General features: G+C 43.2%; 1 protein-coding gene across 1 annotated transcript; it reads left to right on the forward strand.

Annotated features, from left to right (window-relative positions):
- The first annotated feature begins 244 nt into the window (after positions 1 to 244).
- On the forward strand, positions 245 to 2,100 carry LOC111875083. Its single transcript, XM_023871136.2, has 2 exons — positions 245 to 464; positions 623 to 2,100. The coding sequence occupies exon 2, from the start codon at positions 633 to 635 to the stop codon at positions 1,614 to 1,616; it is 984 nt and encodes a 327-aa protein (XP_023726904.1). The 5' UTR covers positions 245 to 464; positions 623 to 632; the 3' UTR covers positions 1,617 to 2,100.
- Positions 2,101 to 21,644: the final 19,544 nt, after the last annotated feature.

Below are 21,644 nucleotides of genomic sequence, written 5' to 3' on the forward strand. Positions count from 1 at the left end.
AAATATCTCTACGCGAAAACATATAAAATTGATACTAAAAGAGAGTAACACGTGTGGTACAAAATGAGTTATAAAGTATGCTATTTACATAGATTATTTTATAATGTTTAAGAAATATTACTTATGAATTGAAATACGTTTCTCGTGTATCAAAATTTGTAGTGGTCATACTGGCAGTTTGTGTGAAGTTTACCAGTACACCGCATAGATGGCGCTTAGGTCCATACAGTTGGCCCGTGCCTTGAGACCGTTGAGACGATCCGTGGCGCCCAGTGGTTAGTTGGCAGATGAAAGGAGAGACGTGTATGAAAGTGTGTTGGGAGGAGTATAATCGTGTTTTGTGTTGTGAGTGGTATAAGTTGGGCTGTTTGTCTTCAGTGAGTGATATGTGCTGCATAAATTTCGCGTTATCATTAAATGTGGGCCTGGCCTAAAATTGATGAACTGAAGTTATGAAGAAAAAGGCAAGTTTAGATTATTTTCCGTGTTATAAATGACATCATTTGACATAGATTTTTAATATATAACAGTATATTATGCGTGTGCATGCTTGTACCCTTGTTGAATTGCACGATATTCATACATTACTTTCCTGTCATTCACTATTATCGGTGGATTGCAGATGTGCAAACATGCCAACACTCGGGAGTGGAGAGAAAGCTCAACAGGAACAGCAGCAGCAGCAGCAGGAACAGCTACTACCATCGCCGCCTCCGCCGCCACCACTGCCACCGTCACTGCAAGGAAGTCAACATTGTGCCACTTATTTGTTCCCATCAACACAGTCTGCAACAGTGGTGCCAATGTCTGGTGCAGTGAGCAGTGCAGCTGCAAATTCACATTCCGCATCAGTGCTGAAAGGGCATGCCCGAAGTGCAAGCCATGGTGGTGTTGGGACATCTCTTACTTCAGCCAGTTCAGTGGGTGCTGTAGGTCGCCCTTCAGCCTTGAAGCAAAATCGTGGACATCAGCGTGCATTCTCACAGGGTCAGATTGTGGAAGGTGGGACAGGATCTGCTTTGCGTGGTCATAGTCGTGTTGGATCGAGGACCGATTTTATTCTTCCTCCTGGACATAAAGATTCAGATGGTACAGCAGTGGGGCCTGGTAGTGCTGCGAAGCCAAGCTGTCGTGGGGGACATTCAAGACAAGCTTCCAGATCAGAGTCCATTTATACTTTAAGACAAAGTGGGCCTCCATCTCTTTGGACTCAGTTTCAGTCATACATTCTTCGACGAGGAGGAAAAGCAGATGTTGACGAACCGAGGTACAGAACTGTTGTTCCAAACCATCTTGTGCCACCCCGAACACCTAGAAAAGCTCACCCCAATGGGTGCTGTCCCGATAATCGTATCCGGACCACTAAATATACTTTATTATCATTTCTCCCAAAAAATCTGTTAGAACAATTCCATCGAGTGGCAAACTTGTATTTTATTTGTATTGTGTTATTGAATTGGGTCCCAGCAATCAATGCATTTGGTAAAGAGATTGCCATGATTCCAGTACTGTTTGTGCTTGGTGTAACAGCCATAAAGGATATGTTTGAGGATCGGAGAAGACATGCAAGTGATAAGCGTATCAATAACTCCACATGCCGAGTATACAGAAGGTGAGTGATATAATGGATTTTGATACAAAAAATGTAGGTCCCGTTAACCTAACCATATGTACTAAATCTGCCCCATTAGAAGTATGTGTTGGATCAAAAACCAGTCTTAATTGTAACATGAAGGTTGGGAGAACCTGGTCTTCAATCTGTACTTCTACCTGTATTTTCATGGAGACGTTATATAAACTTCATGTATAAAGGTAACACATTCAAACATGTCATGTTCAGAGGCAGGTGACAGTTGTGGAGAATGTTAGCAGTAACATTCTGCAGTATGAAAGGAACTTAAGGATACTAATGTATCGTCTCAGTTCCAGTTGTTTAAGGAAATTCATCAGTATAAAAGTTATGGCATCCTTAAAACGGTGTCCTTGTGTGTAATAGACACCCCATTGTCTTGAATATTGGGTGTACAGGTAAACCTGGCCCAGTCACGGTAACTGAGCAGTCTAAGATATGTACTGTCTTCCCTCACTTGGAAGTCAGGTTTGTGGGTTCAAATCCCAGACAAGCCATGGATGTTTGGTATATGTGTATGTTTATTCTGTGTTGTCCTGTGTTTATTTAGAGGCCTTGCGATGAGCTGAACACTCGTCCAAGGAATCGTACTGTCTGCAAAATGATCATGAAACTGAAAATAAGAGGCCAGGGCTCAAGGGAGCTGTAGAGCCAGTGAAAAAAAAAAGAGGTTAAACTGCAAGCAGGACAACATGAATATGCTTTCCTGATCAGTACAGGCAAGTTAATGGAAATTGGCAGTGAGCATAAATACAAATAAATAAATAATTGATATATATGAGCCATATTGTGAAACTAAGGCTGAGAACTTTTTTAAATGACAAGTAGATTTGAGCTGTATTTTTGGAAATCGTGATGCAGGTATCATTAATTTTAACAATATGGACGAATATGTTACTGTCATTTGTGAAAAGCAGAATAATCCCCTCTTATTTCTAAAATTTGATTTTAGATTTAGCGCAGGTTTGTAAAGAATGATCGCAGATATTCTGGCTGAATGGTTAACACTCTTGATTTATCAGGTTGTTGGTTGAAATTTGTTGTGGTTTTCCACAGTACCTCCACACCAGTGCTAGGCTAGCGCATCACAGTAGGCCAAAAAGAAAATAAACTCCGTGGCCTGTAGTCCTCAAGTGAACTATACCAACCAAGCAACCGCTGTTTGTTGGTGAAGTTAGTGCCAACTTTTGCAGATAGAGGGTGTCACGTGGTCAGTGCAACGGATCCCGACGGCCGTTAATCTCGGTTTTCTAGACTGGAGCCGCCATTTCCTTAAAATAGCTCCTCAGTTGTCCTCATGAGCCTGAGTGGACCCCGTTCCAGACCCACTACTTCTCAGAAAATCTGGTAGTGCCGGGAATCGAACCTGGGACCTCTGGATCTGTAGGCAGGAACTATGACCACTAGACCACAGAGGCGGTCATCAGAGTAGGCCATGAACATTTTTTGCACTCTCTCTCTCTCCACTTCTTCACTTACTAGTCACCTTAATACTTGACACTGAGTAGTCTAAGCTACTGACAGTGTCATTAAACTATAAGCACTCATGTGTGAGCAGGAAATGACCAACTTTTGTCATGCTCTTGTGTGGATGATTAGAGGAAGGTCTTTATAAAGGCTGCCACACTAATGTTGGGTTAGGTTTTGAGTGTATGAAGCGGGTATGAAAGTGGGGATATTTTAGTTCTCTTCCCTGTTTGTTCATCTTTGTGCTCTTGTGTGTTAAATATTTTTTAAAATTGTAAGGTACGGTGAAGTTATCTCTTTGGCTATTTAGTTAATTCCTGTGCCATGAAGACATGGGGGAGTGGAGGTACAGCTGCATGTTTCTTGACCTGAGCACTAGGTGGAGGTGAGTGATCAGCTTCACACCTCTACCACTTTGCCCCCAAGGGAGAAAGCTCCCAGTACCCAGTGGATAGGGCCTGGGTGGGCCCCAGAGTCATTCTGTATTCTGTGGAGAAGAGAGAAATGTTACACTGCTCAGAATTGAACCTGTGCTCTGCAGCTTGTAGCCCAACACTATACCAACTGAGCTATCCTGACTCCTTTTAAAATTGTTGTTGTTGTTATTGGAGAGTGTGGGTTTCCCCATGCACTTAGACCAGATATTGGTCCATTGTGCGTCCCCCTGTGATATTCTACCAGTCTCTATACCCTACCGGTACTGATGCGTACCATCAGTCCCAACTCAGCCAGCGAGTTCGGCCTCTACTGGCTCAGCGGTATCTCGATGCTTCCCCCATCTACCAGAGGTGTTAGAGACTACTGTTGGGTGGGAAATGTCCTGAATTTGGCTCAGAGGTCCCCTTGGGATATGAGGTTCTTTTACGTGCCGTAAAGCTACGACACGGGACCCACGGCTTAAAGTCCCTCCTGGAGGACTTGTTCCCTGAATTTTTGCGCCCTTAAAAATTCCACGACCTCCGCCAGGTTTGAACCGCATACCTTGAGTCACGAGGTGGGAACGTTACCCCTATACTACGGAGGCCGCTTTTAAAATTGTAAATTGTAAGTTAAACCAATGTAGAGAATTTTCTGTATGGGGACCCTCACCAATTTAGAGAATTTTCTATATGGGAACATGACATGTGGTCAGTGCATTATTTGATTATGCTTTTTTGTAGGTTGAACAATGTACCCTGTTTTTCATCTTGGTTCTGATTACTGATGTAGTATGATTGGAATAAATGGGTGGAATGGTGCAGACCGAAGCATGCTTAGTTTTGTTGCTCATGTTATGTTACATGATTCCAATATAATGTACCTGCAGAGACAGAGCTAATGGGTTTTTGAAGTTGTTTGTTAGACCCAGTGTTGGTTTCAGAATGGGAATGGGGCCATGAGTTTGATGCTGCTTCACTTTTGAAGTGTATATGAACAGTGCTGTAGTTATGTGACAGACCATGCATATTCACTGTGCAAAAAATGTGGAAAAAGAAAAGCCATGACTTAACATGTTTTAAATTTACTGTGTAAAATATACATCATGTGTATAATGAATTAATAATTCCCTAGTGTTCGCTATAATATGAGGGCGGGAAATGAGTAGTGATATAAATTGTATTCCAAATTATATCAGCAACGGAATAATTTCCTGCAGCTCTGTTATTTTTTTATTAGCACATCGAGTACAGTTAAATTCTTGCAAATTAGTGTACTTCTTTTGGCTTATTTTGGACTTCATCCATCGTCTGGTATGTAAAAGACAAAAAAGCACGACGTTTCGGAGACTAGATCTGTCTCCGTCTTCAGGTGGGTAGGGAAGGATAAACCTACGCAGTTGGGCCCGTTAGAAAGAGCTAGTCTCAATCACTGGACCTATTGGTCCAGGTTTATCCTTCCCTACCTACCTGAAGACGGAGACAGATCCAGTCTCCGAAACGTGTTTTTTTTTTTTTTGTCTTTTACATACCAGACGATGGGTGAAGTCCAAAAGAAGCACAGTATACACCATCGTCAGAATCCTTTGAAGTCTATCTTGCAAATTGGGTTAAAGGAGGCAGAAGAAAATGAAATCAGTTGAAGAATAATACGATATGTTCTTGTTTTGTTGAACAGATTCTGCACAGTTAATTACATACAAGTCAGACAAATAAGAGAGAAAATGAAATGGGTAGCAGAATTGTTGTGTTTTGTCAGCAGATTCAGCACAGTCGAATGCTTGAAAATACACAAGGAAGGCATAAAGACTGTCGCGTTTCCTAGACAATGTGAAAAGAAATTTTGTGGGTCCCGAATTTGGACCAGTATTTATTGGACGGTCAGTCTTTACAGTCACAAATACAGTTATTCCACTTATAAAGTCTTCGGACGTTTCTTATTCATTGTTACAACACTCTTGCACCGCTAATCTCGGTGAAGTGTCTTCTGCTCTGCTCGGAGCTCAACTTAACTCTCGCTGGATGCAAACTAACTGGTCCGTCGAATACGAACTCTGCTGGTCTCTTGCCTAGTACGGTCCTTACTCGGACCGAATAGGTAACACCTTGTCGAAAGGTTAATTTCGCCCGCTGCTATGCAAATAATCTCTTGTTTGCCGCAGGAATACGTGTTTGCCTCAATTCGTTTGTAGCTGTGGAAACCCCACTTTTAGACTTTCATCTCCGGGCCAACGATTTCCCGGCATTGCTTTCTCATGGTCCGTTGCGTAGCGATGAATGTGTTATAGCCCGGCTTTCAGGCAGCACGTCACAATACCAAACAGTTTATGTTTGTTGAGGTCAGAATCTTTCATCTTCTGTCTGTTACATAGAGACTACAGGTTTTAATATATTCATACAGTACTATAATGTTATCTGGTTTTTTGTATTGACGGTTCGGAAACAGATGATGAACCATTGATACTGACTGAGATGCAGGCTGACACGTGTGTTTGCAGATTTGGTCCATATTCACATCTAGAGACACTTCATGATTCACTGGTTCACCAAGCCGTAATTATTTTTTTGTAAGATACGTTTTTGCTCCTACTTTATGTTTCCACCCAGAATACTGGGAAGTATTGTTAGTACCCAAAGAGAGGCAGCTACAAGAAACCCCTGCGTTTATGCAGAATCAGACATAAGAAGCCTACTCACAGATGTAATCAGTACCTCGTGTATCTCTGTCCAACCCAGCGAAGAATTGTGTGAAAAATGATAACAGCAGATATTTCATGAAGCTTACAACGTACTGAAGCAGCGAAGATAGATGGCACACTTGTAAAAAAGTAAGTAAAGCTGTCCCTGTAACAGGCCGTGGAGGCCCATAGGGTTGTGAGATGTTGAGGTTCCCACATTTTCCAGACAATCGGCTCACAGATGGCGGTAAGGTTGTCACCCTTACGCGCCGGCCGGCCTTAAACCCCAAGAATATTCCTGGTGCCCACTTCTGTTAGAGGCTGAGTCGACCCCAGGTCCATAGTGCGTCTGAAAGGATTAGGTCAATTAAAAAAAATCCAGTGACCTCATCGGGACTTGACCCCGCGACCTTCCGGCTTGTCGCATAGTGCCTCAACCAACTACGACTTGTAGTGACAAGTAATTTACTAAATATGTTGTTAGTTAGGTACCAGTTAACATGCCGTTCTTGTTCTTGGAAGAGCATGAGTTTGAGAATAAAATGCATAATATGTGGATTTGAAAAAAAAGAGAAAGTGTTAGAAAAGAAGCAAATTACACAGTGAGGAGCTTTATGATTTGAGCTTTTCACATATCAATATCAGCTCCATGGATTAAAATCAGCAATATCTGTTGTTGATTACTTTTGTCAGCAAAGGAATATATGACTCCATACAATGTAATATTTTGACTTTTGATAGGCGGTAGGCTCAAGAATTTTCTCTTCCACGTCGTCCAGACCGGCTCTGGGGTTCACCGAACCTCCTATCCAATGGGTACCGGGAGCTCTTTCCCCGGCGGTAAAGCTGCCGAGGCTTGAAGCTGACCACTCACTTCCAGTTAGTGCCCAGGTTGAGAAAATGTAAAATCTGTACATGTACCCCCATACGCCTTCATAACGTAATGCTTAAGCACAGAGACAACTTTCGCTGAACATCAAACCCAGTAGACAGCTACAACATAAGAAAGAATGCATTTAGAAATTATGTGTACTCCAGATTGTAACTGAATATGCTGATCTAATCTCGGCCAGGACACCATCTATCTTGACTGAAGTTTTTCGTGGTTTTTCTCAGATCCCCTTGGAAATTGGGGTAGTATCCTGATTTGGCCGTGGCCACTTCGTTCCGAAACTTTTCCAATTGATCACTCATTTATCGACCCTTCATTCGACGCTGTATGTGTGCGCTACTGGAAGCGTCGTCAGATATCCCGCCAGATTGGAGTTTGCCATTACACTGTGTTGCGGATGGATCATCTAATGAACAAACTATCTTACGCGTCGGTGTGGTTACGAGTGGGCCAGTAGCCCTGGAGACACCTAACACGTGCTGCGCTATATTCATTTATTTTTTAAGAGCAGTGATTTTGCTTGAACCAAATCTATTTTACCGTGATGATGAAAACTGATCTTTTCGTTTAACGGGGCCGCCAATAACTCGTGCTGTATAGCGTTAAATAATTGAACTGTAGTAAACCATGAATTGGAAATTATGTGAAACGACGCGTACAGGAGTCTAAGGTGACTTAGGATCCCGACATTTGTGTGGTTGAATGAGGGAAACCACAGAAGAATTCTGTCTTCAGCCATATAATGCCGTGTAGTCCATTGAAAGTCAACGGACTACATAGCGTCATGTCCAAGAACATAATACGTTTCATAACCATCATTACGAGGACCACACAGATCGTAAGAAATATTCAGTCACGAGAGTCGGTGATACGGGTGAGAATAGAACCAGGAATTTTACCGCATAAGGAAATGATTCGAATTGTATTCCAACGTCTGGTGTATCTGGAAATATCTTTCTTTCGCTCTCTCTTCAATTTTGCATACTTAACTCGCTTCGCTGCAAGTTTTTGGCATATTGTGGTGCGGAAAACATTGACTGATTGATTTGTGGGCTTCATATGCACTTAACTGTTACGGTTGTGGCCAAGAAAATAAAACGTTTGTACCTGCTAAACTTAAAACTAGACCAAATTAATTTTACCAGTTCCACTGTCCTCCATACCTAAAATGGCTTAGGAACAAATAAGCAACCATGGTCTATACGTTCTATGCCATCTAAACCAGAAACTAGACCAACGTAATTTTAGCAGCGTCATTTCCGTCATACCTGATGCAGTGTCTGCTGTGCTTGCCTACCAGAATGTTTGTCGGCAGCGCGAAGTGAACATCAGTTTCCGTCTGATGCTGGTAACTGCTGAACCATTCATTGGCACTATGCATTTGAGATCTGGTACGGGGCTAATATCACAGAAATATATTATATATGCACCTCTTTTACTTGATCCGTTATAGCGCAGCCGGTATAGCGACTAGCTACTGGCTGGACGACTGAGGGGTCGGAGTTCGAGTCCCGATGGTGCCAAGATTTTTCATTTCTCCATGTTTGCCGACCGGCTCTGGGGTCCACCCAACCTCCTGTCCAGTGGGTACCGGGGACTCTTTCCCCGGGTTAAAGCAGCCGGGGTGTGAAGCTGACCACTCATCTCCAACTAGTGCCGATGTCAAGAAAACGTGGGTCTATACTCTCATCCTCATGTACGCTTTCATGGCGTAGTGCTTACTTAGTTAAGTAGAAGGACAACTTTACCTTTTACCTTTTCTACATTAAATACTGCAAATTGAAAGCGACGGTGCGAAACTTAACGTTTTGCAGCTGTCAGGCAGTAAGAGCGCAGTGTAGTTGAAACACTACGCAGAAACAGATCAGCGAAGTGTATAGCTATTAATCTGTACTTGTCAGCGTTCCCTCCACACACACAGAGGAGCATTTGAAGGAAGCTGGGTTTCCTAAGTTCTTTTAAAACAAACTGTTCGAGACCCGGTTGAAATTTTAACCGTAAAGACACTGAGAAGTTCTGCATTACGCACTTTGCACAGTGTGAACACGTATGTTGCTGAAATGTCAGATCCTGGCTGTTTTGCACTTCAGTTCCACAAATAGGGTTGTGGTGACAAAGCAGTGGCAGCACAATTATTACAACCCGTTTAGTGAACGTATAAACCGAAGGGGGATGAATTGATAGGAGGCTTGAGAAAATTACACAGCGAGGAGGGTCGTAAATTGTGCTCTTCCTCTAGTATAGTTAGAACGAGTAAGTCAGTGATGGGCTTGGCATGTAGCACACATTGGGGAGAACAGGCATGCAGGACTCTTGTGAGCACAGTAATGAACCTTCAGATTCCGTAAAATGTTGGTAAATTCTTGGGTAGCTGTGCAACTGGCGGCTTCTCAAGAAGGGCTCAGCTCCATGGAGTTAAGTATGAAGCTGAAGTCAACGGAGTTGGTTCAGGCACAATGCTACAAGCCGTAAGGTCGTGGGTTCGATCCCCGATGAGGTCTTTACATTTTTCAATTGACCTAATCCTTTGAGCCACACTATGTCCCTGGGGTCGACTCAGCCTCTAACAGAAATGTGTACCAGGAATCTTCCTGGGGGTAAAGGACGACCGGTGCGTAAGGCCGACAACCTCTCCGTCATCTGTGAGCCATTTGTCTGGAAAATGTGGAAGCCTCAACTTCTCACAACCCATTGGGCCTCTGCGGCCTGCTGCAGGAATAACTTTACTTTTTGTTACCTTACCTCTGCACCATGCCACGAAGAAGTGTGGGTGGAAGTATATGTCCAAGTACTTTAATGTCTGCTTTAAATGGAGGTGAGCGGTCAGCTTTTCGTTCTTGCCGCTATGTCCCCGAAGAAGTATTCCACAGTACGCATTGTATAGGAGGCGGGATAGGCTCACAGAGCCTATCTAAAAGTTACAGAGATGTTTTTTTTTTATTTTTTTTTAATGCTAGTGGGGTGGGATTAAGCCCCTTGTACGGCGACCACTTCTGGCCTTTTGTTCCGGCCCGAGGGTGATTGTGGAGCAATTGGTGGAATGAAGATTGGGAGGGGAAACCGAAGTACTCGGAGAAAACCTGCCTCAGCGCGACTTTGTCCACCACAAATCCCACTTGACGAGACCCGGGCTCGAACCCGGGCCGCCGCGGTGGGAAGCTAGCGACTAACCGCTTGAGCTATGGCGTGGGCCGCACAGAGATGGGTGCGAGTGTTCTTCCACCACAGTTTACATGGGCGCCATGCTTAGGTGATTGTGTGATGCTCATGTGATTGGACTAGGAATTGAAATCCGGTATAGTAAAGTGGCCTTCACTGGTATGGCAGTCATACTAAGTTTCTTGGAAATCCTTACATGTTTGAAAGTTATTTGTAGAAACAGGCTCACGGAAGCTAAAGACACTGCAGATCTATATGTTCTTGTAACACATGGAGAAAAAGCTGTAGATGGATTTTATGAGACATTTCAGCCGTTATGCTTTATTATCTGTAAAAGGAATTTTTCACAATTTAGATTGCTTATGCCAAATCCTAACTTTTGAAGTCTTCCTCTTTTCAAACTTTTTTTATTTTTGATTGCCCATAATGCCAGTAGGAGCCGGGATAGCGTATAGCGATTAGCTACGGGCTGGACGACCGAGGGGTCAGAGTTAGAATCCCTATAGAGTAAAGAATTTTCTCTTCTCCAAATCGTCCAGACCGGCTCTGAGGTTCACCCAACCTCCTATCCAGTGGGTACCTGTGAGACTTTCCCCGGGGGTAAAGCGGTCTGTGCGTGAAGCTGACTATTCACCTCAAACTAGTGCCGAGGCAAAGAAAATGTGGGTCTATACATCCGCTCCCCCATACGTCTTCTTGGCGCAGTGTTTAATTAGTTGAGCACAGGGAAACTTTACCGTTTACCATAATACCAGTTGTTATGGAGATGTAAAATTTCTAAATTATCATTTTAGAAATGAACAGAATTAACACTAAACCTGCATAGTGCTCATTAGCCCTTCCACATTTAGTGTGTAAATCAGAGGACAGGCAGTTGCTCTTTTTTCCCGTCTTTGCTTTTAAATCGATCCGGCACGTGTAAGTCTAATGGTTGCGACTTCACCGACGAACTTCCGGTGAAGACTTACGCGCCCTTTGCACGGCACGTGTAAGTCTAATGGTTGCGACTTCACCGACGAACTTCCGGTGAAGACTTACGCGCCCTTTGCACGGCACGTGTAAGTCTAATGGTTGCGACTTCACCGACGAACTTCCGGTAAAGACGTAATGCGCCCTTTGCCCGAGGTAAACGCATAATGGGGAGGTTACTGTCGTCAGTCGGTTTATTTCGTCTCCAAAATTACACGTTTCGGAAGCTATTTGGCATAAATGATGTGCATTAAAAGTTGCCAAGTGAAATTAATGTTAGTTTATAAAGGTCGACCATAACCCCCCCCCCCATTCAATTCGAACATCATAAAATTTGTCACCCTGAAAAAAAATTACTGTGGCTGCATGGTTTGAAACATACGTGTCTGTAAGATTTCTAACTTTTATTTGAAAGATATTTTCGATAAAATATGACAAAAGGCTACGTTTTCCCTGTGGTTAAGAAATAGAGCACCATGCCATGAAGATGTATGGGGGAGGGGAGGTATTTCTCCGCCATTGTTAACGTCGGCACTAGATGGAGGTGAGTGGTGAGCTTTATACCCCTGCCTCTTTGCCCACGAGGAAATAACAACCATTGTCAATTGTGTAGCGGGTTGGTTGGGCCCCAGAGGCGGTCTGCAGGCAGTGAAGACGAGAACTATCTCTTGTCCTGCCGGCAATCTAACCCCGATTTCTCCTTCGTTCTGCACGTAGCCAAGTCTCTATACCGACTGAGCTATTCTGGCTCACCATGTTTCACAAAATATAAAAATATTAAGCCTTTGTGTGTATAAAAGAGCTGCGTGTGAGATTTATCGATGTTGTTAAGCAGTTTGGTGTCGCCAGACGAAAGAGAGATACAGATATTTTTCGTGCAGTGGTCAGAGTTCCTGGCTACAGATTAAGAGGTCCCGAGTTCGATTCCAGGCGCTACCATATTTTCTGAGAAGTAGTGGGTCTGGAACGGGAAACACTCAGCTTCGTGAGGACAATTGAGGGGCTACTTTAATGAAAAAGTAGCGGCTCCGATCTAGAAAACCGAGATTAACGGCTGTGGGGATCCATTGCGCTGACCACGTGACACCCTCTATCCGCAAAAGTTGGCACTAACTTCGCCGACAATCGGTGGTCGCTCGGTCGGTTTAGTTCGCATGCAGACTACAGGCCACATTGTTTGTTTTATCAGATCCATGGAGAATAAACACGCGAAAAAGAATTAAACTCACAAGGTTCAAAAACACATTTATTTATTTTTTTTAATTTTGTTATTTAATGATACTGTTAGTGTTGAGACTGTATTTTATGTTCTAATATTATATCATAGCGTTCAGAGAAATTAGTGAAATTGCTTCTCACAAAATGGAAAACGCCTTTTCTGAACTGCTTCCAATTGAACACCGGATGAACATGTTCCATTTCAGTGGTAAGTACTCGTATACCCATATCTCGGCAGTGGCATATTGAAGTGAGAAACAGGTGCCATCTGTCAGTGAACTACGATATCGGTATGTTATGTACGTGTGACCTCGATAATAGGAATTAATTAGGGAACTGGTGTGTTCAGACTATCAGAACGTTCGGGTTACTGGATTCAAATAAAACAGAACTTTTTAAAAAAATTGTTTATTCAAAATATTTGTAGGTACATTATATATATAAAAACCAAAAATTTGTGGGGCACGCGGTAGCGTAGTTGGTTGAGGCCGGAAGGTCGCGGGTTCGATTCCCGTTAAGGTTATTGGATTCTATCTATTTACATAATACTTCCAGCCGCACTATGACCCTGAGGTTGACTCAGCCTCAAACAGAAATGAGTACCAGTAATCTTCCTGGGAGGTAAAGGGCGGTGCGTAAGGCTGACAACCTTACCTTCATATGTCAGCCGACTATCTAGAAAGTGTGGGAGGCCGGACGTCTCACAACCCTATGGGCCGTCACGGCCTGTTACAGGGATAGCTTTAGCTTTTTTAACCCTTTACAAAAAAAATTGTAAAATATTATACTTTTTTAATCTAGTCGACGTTCTGCTATGTGCCGGGGTCGGGGCGGGCGGTAACCGGGTTACATCCGTCACCACACAGAGAGGCAGATCCATTAACACATATCATGTTTCGCAATAATTAATTTTTACTGCAAGGAGGTAAAATAAACAGATTAAATTCTTAATTTTTGGAGGTTACAATTTTTTGTTTGCCAACTTTGGCGGATAGAGTGTCGCAACGGATCCCCACAGCTGATAATTTGTTTTCTAGACCGGAGCCGCTATTTCCTTGAAATAGCCCCCAAATTATCCTCACGAGACTGAGTGGACCCCGTTCCAGACCCACTACTTCTCAGAAAATCTGGTAGAGCCAGGAATCGAACCCGGTACGTCCGGACCTGTTGCCAGGAACTCTAATCACTAGACCACAAAGGCGGTCCTAACTTCGCCGACAAGAGGCGGTCGCTCAGTCGGTATAGGTCGCTTGAGGAATAAAGCTACGGAGTTTACTTAGCCCATCTTTTGGTGGTACTATATAAATCAGTTCGGATTCGTTGGGATTGAATTACCGAGGTTTCACTGTACGTCTTTGTTAGTTGACAGAATTCACTGCCCTTTTTTTTTTAAGAGAAGGAAAGTGATTATATATATTTTGGGGGCCCACAAACAGCCCTGCTTTACCATGTGCCCATGGCATCGCAACACTTCATTTTCTGTTCTCCGCACGGTGTAGGAATTTGTTCACAATTTATTCGCTCTCTGCCGTGTAGGGAGATGTGTTGTTTAGATGGATGGAGTGTTAACGATACAGAGATATCTTATCGGAATTAACAATTTAATATAAGTTCTGTTCTTGATAAGGTTCTGATGGACGCAACCGCTTTTTATAATGCGGACTTTGCCGTTATCGTGTTCAGGGACGAGGTTCAATTTCTGTTCCTGCCTATAGATTCAGAGGTCCCGGGTTCGATTACCGGCGTCACCAAATTTTCTGGGAAGTAGTGGTTCTGGAACGGGTCCACTCAACCTCGTGAGGATAATTGAGGAGCTCTTTCAAGGAAATAGCGGCTCCGGTCTCGAAAACCGAAATTAACGGCCGTGGGGATTCGTTGTGCTGACCACGGGACGCTCTCTATCCAATAAAGTTGGCACTAACTTCACCGCTAAGCGGCGGTTACTCGGTCGGTTTAGTTAGCTTGCGGACTACAGGCCACGGAGTTTGATAAAACTCATTTGTTTTACGTGATTTTTCAGATTTTCATTTTAGCACGACATATTTGACGAAGTTCGTAAAATTAATTACAGTGTTTCCTGTGATGGATTTGAGGTTCCCACGATTGTGGCTTTATAGGATTATCATCCGAAATTGGGTGGCCCTGTATAGTTTGGTAACTATACTTGTTGCTTACATTTCGACACCGAGAATGGAAGCAGTACGTTTCACCGAAGCGTTGATACACGTCTACTAGACTGCACGACTGCGTGTCCTAGAAGATAGTGCTCTTCGCCAGACATCATCAGGTTGATAAAATCAAGGATAATGGGATGGGCAGGCTAGGTAGCATGCCTGGGATAGATAAGGAATACATACAAAATTATAGTTAGAAACCCAGAGGGACTGAAATTGCTTTGGATAACAAGATTTAGGTAGTAATATTGAAATATATGTTAAAGAATTGTGATTGGAGATTGAGTATTGGATTCATTTGGCTTTTTTTTTTATTGCTAGTGGGGTGGGCCTAAGTCCTTTGTACTACGGCCACTTCTGGCCTATTGTACCAGCCCAAGATTATAGGTGAGGATGATTGTGGAGCAATTGATGGCACGAAGATTGACAGGAGAAACCGAAGTACTCGGAGAAAACCTGCCCCAGCGCCACTTTGTCCACCACAAATCCCACTTGACCAGACCCGGGATCGAACCCGGGCCGCCGCGGTGGGAAGCCAGCGACTAACCGCTTGAGCTATGGCGCGGCCGTTCATCAGGCTTAGTATAGCGACTAAATATCGGGTGCTTTGGGTACATTAATGAACCTAGATTTCCTTCAAAGTCACGACGTTAAAGGTTCCTATACAAGTCTTGTAATTTCCTGACTACCTGAATAATTAGTAGATTCTCAAGAATTGTTCCATTTGGGTTAGTTAACAATAGTACTAGATGAAAAAGGTCTGAAGAGTAGCGTGGACCTTTCAAAGGCAACAAAAATTATGGGCCCATGCGTGTGTTTATGACAGTTAACATCGATCGAAACATAAGTATCCGTTCTGCCAGCTTGTTAAGGTTTCTGTGCCGATACTGGCTGAATCATTGAAGCAAATGTCGAGGTTGCCCTTGCCTTCCCAGTATTGTCTCTTTTTACTCTTTCCTTATCTTTCCTTCTTTCTCTTCCTATCTCTGTTTCTTCTAAATAGTTAACAGGAGGACATTACTGTATTCTGTACTGCCGAGTCTTAGGACAAGTCTTTTATACCGTACAGCGGCTCTGTATGGTGGTATTCAGAACCGCTTCTTATTATATCGTTTGCTTTTTCTGCGCAGCACAGAACTGGAATATCCAATAAAATATTTAGGATACACGAGTTGTCTGAAAGAGCTGACTGAAGAAAACCGTGTTGAAACCCGTAAATGTCCATTTGTCTATAATGATATTGGATTCTTACATGCGTTGCAATTCGGAGACCAAAAATCCGGAAGCAGAGATATTTGTTTTCGTGCGGGTGTTTCACAAAAAGAAAATATACAGATTCAGATTGTCCGATACGTAACAAGAGTCATAGGTGCCAAAAACAAACTACACGAACTTATTCTCTAAAGCTTGTATCATGGGATCACATACTATGCTGTGTTATCCCTAACTACTGGCATGTATATGGACCACCCCTGTGGTCTAGTGGTCAGAGTTCCTGAGTACAGATCCAGAGGTCCGGGTTCGATTCCGGGCGCTACCAGATCATCTGAGAAGTAGTGGGTCTGGAAGGGGGTCCACTCAGCCTCGTGAGGATAATTCAGGAGCTGTTTGAAGGAAATGGCGGCTCCGGTCTAGAAAACCGAGATTAACGGCCGTGGGGATCCGTTGCGCTGACCACGCGACACTCTCTACCAGCAAAAGTTGGCACTAACTTCGCCGACAAGCGGCGGTCGCTCGGTCGGTACAGTTCGCTCGCGGACTACAGGCCACGGAGTGGGATGTGTATAGCCCTACTGCGATCTTATACAACAAATTATTGTTATTACTGATCTGAGGCTTTCACAGTGACTGTTGATGTTCATTCCGTTCTTGGGTTGTTGCACCATGTGATGACGTAGGCCCTTCAGAGGTGCTTCTTACCACAATCTTCAGAGTCTTAGTGTTTTTTTCCATCCCGAAGATGGAGGCAGCGTGTACCTCTGAAACGCTGGCATCATCTCCCATAACCTTACAATGTAACAATCTAAGAACATAATTAATACCAATTAATATTATAGCTCAGTTGATGTAGCTACGGGCTGGACGGCCGGGGAAATATATTTTTCTTCTCCACAGCGTCCAGACCGACTCTGGAGCTCACCCAGCCTCCAATCCAGTGGGTACCGAGGGCTGTTTCCCCGGGGTTAAAGCGACAGGGCCTTGAAGCTGACAACTCACCTCAGTCTAATGACGTGGTCAAAAATGATGGATCTGTAACTTTTCTCCCCCATACGTCTTCATGGCGTGGTGCTTAATTAATTGAGCATAGGGACAGCGTTTCCTTTTATTAAATTCAGCAATGATAATTGTGTTATTCGCAATAATATGCATTATATACTCGTAGAAATGTACAACCGTATGTCATCTTCAGGTTTATATTATAATGTAACGTTTGATGAACGTTGTTACGCCTGCACTTCTGTGTTGTACTCATGTACTGAGTGTCGCAATGCAAGTAAGCGCTGAACTGTCAAAGCAGTATGATCAGTGTTACTGAGTTGTGTTGGGAGTAGCGTCGTAGAGGAGTGTTGTTGTGTTGACCTGCGAATTCGCCTGGTTGTGGATTTGTTCGTATACATGTTAGAATTACTGGCCTAATCTGTTACCAGTATCGAAATGCAATTTAAGAAGATATCTGCTTATGGTTTTAGTAGGCTTGCATTTCGAGCAAGGAACCTAAGTTTTGAAAAGGTATGACAGCGTGATTAAAAATTGGACTTAACTATGCTTTTATGTTGAATGATGCTCTTTAACAGTCAAAATGAAATGACACTTTGGAAGTTTTGTTTTCAGCAGTATGAGGAAGAAACGTTTGACATAACAAACCGGAGAATATTAACACAATTTCCTTTTTGGATATTATCCATCCTGGCTTTATTCAAAACAGAGTTTCGCAGACGGGACTCTGGTTCCTTCCTCAGGTAACGAGCGTCCTCAGATGGGCCGAATCGATAGATTTAGATCCCAACTGCAGTCTCCGATACGCTGGTTTAAATATAACAGGGCGCTGAGTAATGCCAAAAAAAAAACAATAATTATGTTAATATACCATCGCCACGAACTTTTAGATCTTATCAGAGAACATCATTTATTTAATTACGCCGTCGGTAGCTCAGACAGTACAGCATTGAATGGTAGGATTAAAGATGTATGGAGGAATGGATGTATAGATCCATATTTTCTTTACCTCGGCACTAGTTGGAGGTGAGTGGTCAGCTTCACGCCTCTGCCGCTTTACCCCGGGGAAAGATCCCCCCGTACCCATTGGATAGGTGGCTGGGTGGACCCCAGAGCCGGTATGGACCCTACCGGGACTCGAACTCCGATCCATCGGTCGTCCAGCCCGTAGGCAGTCGCTACCCCGGCTGCCGTGGAATGAAACGGTAGTTACCTGATTTAAAATACAGCAATACCTCGCATAGTCCGGTTTCGATCAGTCCGGATTCACTATAGTCCGGTTTGAAAATTTCAGAAAAAAAAAACGAAATTTTAATTGAGCAAAATAAAAATAAATTCTAAAAAATTAGTACACAAAATTATTTTTGATACATAAATGATTGTTTTTTTTTCCATTTATACAGTCAAGTCTCTTTTCGTGCTGTTTATTTTTATGTGATTTTAAAGTTACGCGATACGGTACATATTTCAATTTTTGTCTGGGGTTCCCCGCTGTATATGTATGTACCTATGCTCGGGTCGTTCGTTCTTGAGCTCTGACAGCTGTCGCTGGAGGAGGTGGGGAGAGCACTACTTTAGCGGAATTTTGGAAGAGCTACATCAGAAACGTTATCGAAAATATAGGCGAAGCGTGGCATGAATTAACTATCGGCAAGCAATATGAGGGCAGTATGGAAACATATAATACCACATTGTGCAAATGATTTCATTGGTTTTGAAACTCAGTTTGCTGAAGTCACTAATAACATAGTGGAAATTGGATAGGAACTTGGTTTCTGTGAGTTAGATTCCGTCAACGTAACTGAGTGCACCAACCCGAACACTAATGAACTAGATAATGAAACACTTATTAACATAGATGAACAACGGGCTTAGGAAGAACAGGAGGACACCTTAGACAACGACGACTGAGTTGAAGTGTCTGCACGAGAATTAACAGCTGAAGAACTATAAAAAATTATTGGAATGGTTGAAACCTTGTCAGAGCATATTATGGAAGTTGATCCCAATATTGAACGTAGCCTTACAATTCGCCGAACGATAAACAATGCAATTCGTTGCTACAAAGAAATGTATGAAGAGAAAAGGCCAAAGAAGAAAAATGTGCAGACATCAATATGGCAATTTTTAGAGAATAAAAAATGAATTGCGAAAAACGTGAATTTTTAAAAATTATTTCTAATAAAGACATTTGAATATATTAATCGCGTTTTATTTATTGAAAAACGGATAACTTTTTTGAACCAATTATAATTTTTTGTATGTATTTAGTTCCTCGATTAGTCCGGTTTCAAACAGTCCGGGGTATTGGCGGAACCGATTACCCGGACTATGCGAGGTATTGCTGTACTACTCCAGCATTTGACTGGAGGGGCTGAGAAGAACCACGATGAGCCTTTATCATGAAAGTCAGTGCCATTGCCGAAATTCGAAGCGTGTGCAACACAAAGACAAGTGTAGGAGCATTGCCGTCTAAGCCAACCTTCTATTTACAGAGAGCGTGACACATTTCGTGCCTGTGTGGAAATGTATGTATGTAAACTTCTTAAGTCGTGTAGCCTGTGTGTGCCGACAGCGCGGCTCGAGTTAGCGACGTTTGTTACACAAATTGTGACTGTACGGAACTAATTAATGCATCTTAATTATTCTAATGATTTTTTTACGTTGGGGTTGTAATGTTCGATGTTGACTTGATTAGAAGTTTAAAAGATGTTGAATATATAATGAGAGAGCTTGAACACAGCTAGACGAGTTCCAGTGCCTACTTAAAAGAGACATTTGAAATGTAAATGTCTGCAGTCAGTCATTTTCCGTATTCAAGGAACGAAGTGCTAGCTCTCCGATTATGTCTCAAACAGAGTCGTTATTAGCCTGATGAAACCGAGGCGTATCGTTTCAGATTTTATTTGTCGGTACCTGGTTCAATTTGAAACTGACCACTCACCTCCAGCTAATGCGGAGGTCAAGAAAACGTGGACCTATACCTCCTATACATCCACTCCCCCATCCGTCTTCATTGCGGTACTGCTTAATTAAGAACAGGGAGAGCTCTACCTTTCTTTGAGTATTATCACCGATCGCCGATCACAGTGGCCGAACGGTCTAAGGCATGAATTTTCCTCGAACGCTGGGATGGTGGGTTCTAATCTCAGTCAAGACATGGTTGACTGTATGCGTTTATTCTGTGTTCGCGTTGGTTTTCTTTGTATGTAGCGGCCTTGCGACGGGCTGATCCCCCATTCAAGGAGCCCTATCGACTGTATAGGATTAAGGAACTGTAAAAAAACTGGTAAGGTCCAACAAAAGGATTGTAGAGCCATAGATAGAGAGATGGTATCACCGAGGAGCTTGTTGTAGCCGTAACGCTTTCGACTTGTATTCAAGAGGTGCTCGGTTCGAATCTCAGCCGGGATACCGGCTGGCCGGGTTAGTGGTTTTGCTCAGTTCCTCGAATACCTTGATTAGACCACGACCGTTTCCTTTTTCAGTTCATCGTGCCGTACGATGATATGTGTGTAGTCTCGATACTGACAGTCGTTAAATAGCCANTGATCTGGTGGTCAGAGTTCCTGCCTACAGATTCAGAGCTCCCGGGTTCGATTACCACCGCCACCAGATTTTCTGGGGAGTATTGGGTCTGGAACGGGGTCCACTCAACCTCGTGAGGTTAATTGAAGAGCTCTTCCAAGGAAATAGCGGCTCCGGTCTACAAAACAAATTAACGGTCGTGGGGATTCGTTGCCCTGACCACGTGACACCCCCTATCCGCTAAAGTTGTCACTAACTTCAGCGACAAGCAGCGGTCGCTCGGTCGGTATAGTTCGCGTGAGGAGTACAGGCCACGAAGTTTGTTTTTTGAGGCCATCTTCAGGTGGATTATGTACGTAGTTACTTCATTATATTGGTGTTTTGTTCTTAATTGTAAAATGTTATTAAATATCGGTTAAAATTAGGTCTACAAGTTTATTTGCTGCTTTTTTTTATTGTAGGCTTTATTTTGAAGTTCTCGGTTCTGTTGAAGCCTAATAATATTCTCTGTCTCTAGTTCTTCGTCTCGTTCGACACGAGACAACGTTCGCGGCTTCCATAACGTAATCAATCGTTCGATTTGTACCTCGGACACATTTAAATTATGTAAACATCGTTTCAAAGTTTGCCTTGGTTGAAGGGGCGTGGCGTGCCATAATGATTCCAGGCGTGATTTTGTTAAGAACTGGCAGAAAGTGTGGAACAGTAGGCTCAGTGTTAGGTCTTTCAAAGAATCCACTGAATTCGTCTGTCTCTGTGTTGTACGTTTACATTAATGTAACGGAATTTCGTTTTAACTTCCTCATGAACGCAGACCGGTTCTCAGTAGGAATGCATGCTGTATCTGTGTGTGTGTGTGTCTCTCAAATTACTTTGGAATGAACTGGGCGACTTCAGACGCTGGAGGTTATCATATAACCTCATTTTTAAGTTCCAGTTGAACCCAGTTTGCTCAGAACTGTCGAGGCTTCAGTAATCCAGGAACGTTCGATATGGGATCCATAGCATTTGTAGGGCAGTCAACCCACAAAGTGAATATTCTTTGTGAGCCACTTCTCGGCCGCCCCATAGCTCAAGCGGTTAGTCGCTAGCTTCCCACCGCGGATGCCCGGTTTCGATCCCGGGTCTGATGAAGTGGGATTTGTGGTGGACAGAGTGTCGCTGGGGCAGGTTTTCTCCGAGTACTTCCGTTTCCCCTTCCAATCTTCCTTCCACAAAATTCTCCATCATCATAATCACCCGGGGCAGGCTACAATAGACCAATCAGTGGCCGCCGTGCCGAGTGCACCCAGCTGG

This window comes from Cryptotermes secundus, unplaced genomic scaffold, assembly GCF_002891405.2.
Source record: "Cryptotermes secundus unplaced genomic scaffold, Csec_1.0 scaffold2615, whole genome shotgun sequence".
NCBI lineage: Eukaryota > Metazoa > Arthropoda > Insecta > Blattodea > Kalotermitidae > Cryptotermes > Cryptotermes secundus.

Coding starts and splice junctions, on each gene's coding strand:
- LOC111875083 (XM_023871136.2), top strand. CDS start 633: ATGCCAACACTCGGGAGTGGAGAGAAAGCTCAACAGGAACAGCAGCAG.